Source organism: Gymnodraco acuticeps, unplaced genomic scaffold (genome assembly GCF_902827175.1).
Source record: "Gymnodraco acuticeps unplaced genomic scaffold, fGymAcu1.1, whole genome shotgun sequence".
Lineage (NCBI taxonomy): Eukaryota > Metazoa > Chordata > Actinopteri > Perciformes > Bathydraconidae > Gymnodraco > Gymnodraco acuticeps.
In genome coordinates this window covers 4,471,377-4,475,890 of record NW_022989748.1, presented here as the reverse complement: position 1 = coordinate 4,475,890, position 4,514 = coordinate 4,471,377, and the positions used below count along the sequence as shown (strand labels likewise).

General features: G+C 47.0%; 2 protein-coding genes across 2 annotated transcripts in view; both read left to right on the top strand.

The window, feature by feature from the left end:
- The first annotated feature begins 1,948 nt into the window (after positions 1 to 1,948).
- LOC117559990 (doublesex- and mab-3-related transcription factor A1-like) lies at positions 1,949 to 3,667 on the top strand. Its single transcript, XM_034236778.1, has 2 exons — positions 1,949 to 2,473; positions 2,824 to 3,667. Exons 1-2 carry the CDS (start codon positions 2,035 to 2,037, stop codon positions 3,549 to 3,551), a joined length of 1,167 nt encoding a protein of 388 aa, XP_034092669.1. The 5' UTR covers positions 1,949 to 2,034; the 3' UTR covers positions 3,552 to 3,667.
- A 133-nt stretch (positions 3,668 to 3,800) lies between these two features.
- LOC117559918 (glucosidase 2 subunit beta-like) overlaps positions 3,801 to 4,514 on the top strand; it is a 53,955-nt gene continuing 53,241 nt past the window's right edge. The window contains exon 1 of the mRNA XM_034236678.1: positions 3,801 to 4,133. Within this exon, the coding sequence (XP_034092569.1) occupies positions 4,034 to 4,133 (100 nt within the window). The 5' untranslated portion in view covers positions 3,801 to 4,033. The remainder of the gene's footprint in view (positions 4,134 to 4,514) is intronic.

The window sequence follows — 4,514 nt, the reverse complement described above, 5'->3', positions numbered from 1 at the left end:
TTTTGTTACAATATGAGTGTGGCCACTTGCACATAAACAGTGACACGGGGTCTTACAGCAACAGACGCAGCAAAGAAAAGGACGAATGATCCTGAGAGCTGAACTCAAGAGTGTAGTTGAACTGCGCTAATGTGTGCAGCCACTTGCGTTCATACAAAGAGAATAGACGACCCTGTGCATGGTTGGAGTTCACTGACCCGTCAGCAAAGAGGTGGAGGCTGCCCTGACTGACAGATGAGAGAGTACACATCTGAAGAGGAGATCACCCCCCCCCCCCCCCCCACCTGAAGGACTGGCAATCTGTTTACCTGCTCACACTGTGGAGACATGTTTAAAAGAAGAGCATCAGAGTTGGCAACAATAACAGAAAATGTAGACGATACACAGCGTGACAGTTACAGATAGGAGAAGCCTGATTTACTGATTCTGTCGGGCAGAGTTAGTCAGGTTTGGTGAGATGAGGTGCAGATTAGCCGCCACCTTCTCCAGATAAAGCCCTGTCCTCTGATGTAGTGATTTAAAGAACAATTAACGCACTGTCTACTACAACTGCACCTTTATCTGATAGCCCTGAAACACACTGACTGAAGTGTGCAAACTCACTGGACCAAATGAAACTGAAGCAAACTGATCCATCTTTAACATATTTGTATTCGTAATCCAAATAAAACAGCTCTTACGTTCTACGGTGGTCGACGGGTGCAAACACGGTACAACGGCCCAAAACATTTAAATTAAAAGAAATGTAGGTTACTGTAGTTTCAGAATCAATGCAAATATAAACACAAATGTGCCAAAACACATGCAAATGAAGACCTGTCACTGTTGTTGGAAACTTACCTAAGATGTACGTTTTATCGGCTTATTTTAACAATGTGATTGCGTGATTCTCTCAGATATTATTGCAGATCTGCTGTAAGATAGCTAACGTCTAACCTATTCATTTCAAATATACTGACAAACACTTACAATTATGAAAACAGATTAACTCTGCCAATAGCAACTCTATGATCCCCAAACGTCAACAAGTGCTCCGGTTCAAGCTGTATTGGTCACTTTTTAGTAAGACTGTGACTTACTAACACACTCACCAGGTGAGAGCAGCTTCATGTGCCAACCTCAAATTCCCCTGCACAGTGATGAGATGATAACGCTGCATTTATTTATTATCCTGTGATCTGCGTCTATCAGCACAAACCTCTTTATATCTGCATGCTCATCTCACACACCAATGCTTTGGTTGTAATGTATTGAGGTGGGAAGTCTTTCTGAAGGTAATACAACACTTTACTGTCTTTCTGCACTCTATAGGAACATATAAACCCCCCCACTAGTTACTCTGTGTTTCTGCTCCCGGTGTTGTTCTGGGTAATGACAGTAAGACAATCTGCTGCCTGTAACTGGATCAGTGTGAATGCACAGAAGTGAATGAAACATGTGACAAGCTGTGATTAGTGTGTGTTGACAGATGGGTCCTTTGTGGAGCTAATTTGTAGAGCAGAATAACCAGGTAGGTAATTACCTGTTGCTCTCTGGCTGTCAGGGCCATTGTTGTGTTAACACATTACCAGAGGATATTCTTGGCGAATTGTAGGAAGCTGACCTGAGGCTATGAATACAAACTTTATTTATAGAAACACGTTCATCATAAAAAACATGATGTGTGTAATCATAAATTCATTGCAAAGCAGGGAAGACGCAATTCATTTATGATTTTTGAGAAGGAGCTCAGTCCTCCTTCTTTCTAAGCAACAGATTAAACATCTTAAAGCATCAAAAACTGTAATGTAAGTCTGAGTGTTTTTTCCTTACATACCACTTTAAGTGTTGTTCTGATCTGCAGCTGTGTGTGTGCTCAGATTAGAGCACCATTCATCCGGATACAAATAAACATGCTGGTGTTCAGAGGCTGCAGAAGGGGGAGTGTCGATGTTGAGTTTCATGGAGGAGCACCACCTATAAGGAGCTGCTGCAGGACCGCCAAGCATCAGTCCCTCAGAGGAGCATCACTGGGACTTTACCTCTCTGTGCGTAATGGAAAGCAGGATCACCCCACTTGGCCTGGCTGGGCATAGCGCCTCCTCTCTCGTGGGTCTGCAGGTTCCTCCGTCCCTTCTGCGGCCACCTCATCTCTTCCTGCGGGCCTGTAACCCCACTCTGGAGAGAGGCTACCCCCGCACCCCGAAGTGCGCAAGGTGCAGGAACCACGGCGTGGTGTCTGCGCTGAAGGGCCACAAGCGTTTCTGTCGCTGGAGAGACTGCGTGTGCGCAAAGTGCACGCTGATAGCGGAGCGGCAGCGCGTGATGGCTGCGCAGGTGGCTCTGAGGAGGCAGCAGGCCCAGGAGGAGAGCGAGGCCCGGGACCTCCGGATCATGTACCCCGGGGAGAGTGGAGGTCCTCCTGCGTCCCAAGCAGCCTCCAGCAGCGCTGCGCACAGGTTCGGTGTGTTTGGAGAGGAGAGCTACAAAGTTGGTGAGTGAAAAGCGTGACAATGTTCTAAAATAAATGTAAATCACAGTTAGATTGTGTTACCATATTGGGTTTATTAGTAGCTTTTACATTGAAGTTACCCTGAAATATATGTCGTTAACTCGGACTTTTACGCACCGAACGTTGGACACTTGCTTTGATTTGGAATTAAATGATGTACACATCATTGTGGCACAAATTATTTCAATTTTAAATACTTTTAAGCACAGATAACTTTGGGCACTCGGTTTTACTTATTACGCACAGAGAACCTTGCATATTGTTTCACTTTGAAATACTTTTACGCACAGATCGTTGGACATGTGATTCTAAATCAGCTCCTCTCCTTTCAGATGACGCACTGAGCAGGTTCAGCCTGTACAGCGGGTTCCTGGCTCGGCCCCTGTTCACCCCTCACAGCGCGAGGCTGCCCTCCCCAGCTGAAAGGACCGAGGTGTCTCCAAACAGAGACAGCAGCACCTCACTGACCGGAGACAGCAGCAGCCCCTCCCCGTTGTGTGAGCAGCGCTCAGAGCGTGCAGACAGTCCGCACAGCCCCCCCTCCTCCTCAGACCCGGAGTCAGGAAGCGAATCGGAGAAGCCCAGGGACTTCCGGGGTCTGGAGCGGGACCCCACTGACATTATGGCCAAGATCTTCCCCCAGCAGCGACGGGACACGCTGGAGTCCATGGTGCGGACTTGTAAAGGAGACCTGGTCCGGTCCATAGAGCTGGTGCTGAGCTCCAAGGAGAACCAGCTGGACTCGGAGGGTAAGCTCCCCTCCGGAGCTCTGGAGAGCATGTCTGCCTTCTCCCCGCTGCACATGCACCCCCCGGCCGCAGGAGGAGAGGGTATGTTCGGGCTCAGCCCCCGTCTCGGGGTCAATCCCTTCCGGCTAGCCTACTCCTCCGCTGGCGGCTACATGTCCCCGTACGTGAGCTCCGGACTGATGCCGATGTTCCCCCTGCGGCCCCCCCTGGACTCCTACTCCTTCCCGGGAATCATCAGAGACCTATCCTCCCTGCAGAAAGAGTCCCGGTGCAGCCCGGGGTTCTACAGCAGACTCAGCTCCGACAAATGATCGTTTTGAACATTTGATTAATGTCGACTGATTTCACATTAAAGTGCCTCAAACTAAAGCCATACTTTTATACTGTAAATATTGTTTATTTTTTAATAAAGCTTTCAAACATGAAATGTTTTAACATTTCTTCATTATTTCTGACGATAACATCTAACAATCCTTTTGAACCTATTCAAATGTTAGCGTTTTAACATGACTTATTAATAAAATACATCATGTGATCAGTGTAATAAAGTTCAGTATTTAAACACTCAAATGTCATTACATCGTTTGTCTTCACATTTTGAAAAAGGTCGAACAAATCTGAAAAAGTAATGCTCTCCTGCGATTGGTCGAAGGAGTCACATGTGGCTCGAATGAGAGCCAATAGGAAGGCTGAGAGGCGTCACATGACCGCATGTTTGAGGAAGTGCAGACATGTCCTCTCTGGTGTGGTTGAATGTGCATTGAACGTGCATTGAACGGGTCAGTCTCCGGACATGAAGCTGCTCTTCAGCTGCTCTCTCCTCCTCTTCATCACCGCCGCGTGCCTCTGCGGCTCTGCAGCCACCCGGAAACTCAGAGGCATCTCGTCCTCCTGTGAGTTACCTGAGTGTTACCTGACAGTTAACCCAGAGTGTTACCTGAGGCTGTCTTGTTGCGGCTAGCTCACCTGTTACCGGGTCACCTGAGAGCGTTATTTATTATTTAGTTTATCGGCCCTGTTTTATTGCTCCATTTCCTTCTTTATGTCTTCAATATGACAATAAAACCTTTGCATCTTGAAGAACCTGCCATTGCTTGGTAGCAATCATTACTGATCTGTGTTTTTATACAGGAAAACATGTCTCTTCTGTCTGGACTTTAAAGGGTCCCTATTCTGCTCACGTTCTGATTCATATTAGTGTTGAGTGTATATTTAGTAAGTGTTCCAGAGTGATGTCACTACAGGAAGGAAACAAAGGAGTCCAATGGAGGAGT

Bases quoted from the DNA above. Each gene is read 5' to 3' on its own strand.
- LOC117559990 (XM_034236778.1), top strand. From the start codon at position 2,035: ATGGAAAGCAGGATCACCCCACTTGGCCTGGCTGGGCATAGCGCCTCC. The intron at 2,474-2,823 runs GTGAGTGAAAAG...CTCTCCTTTCAG, and splicing joins AGAGGAGAGCTACAAAGTTG to ATGACGCACTGAGCAGGTTC.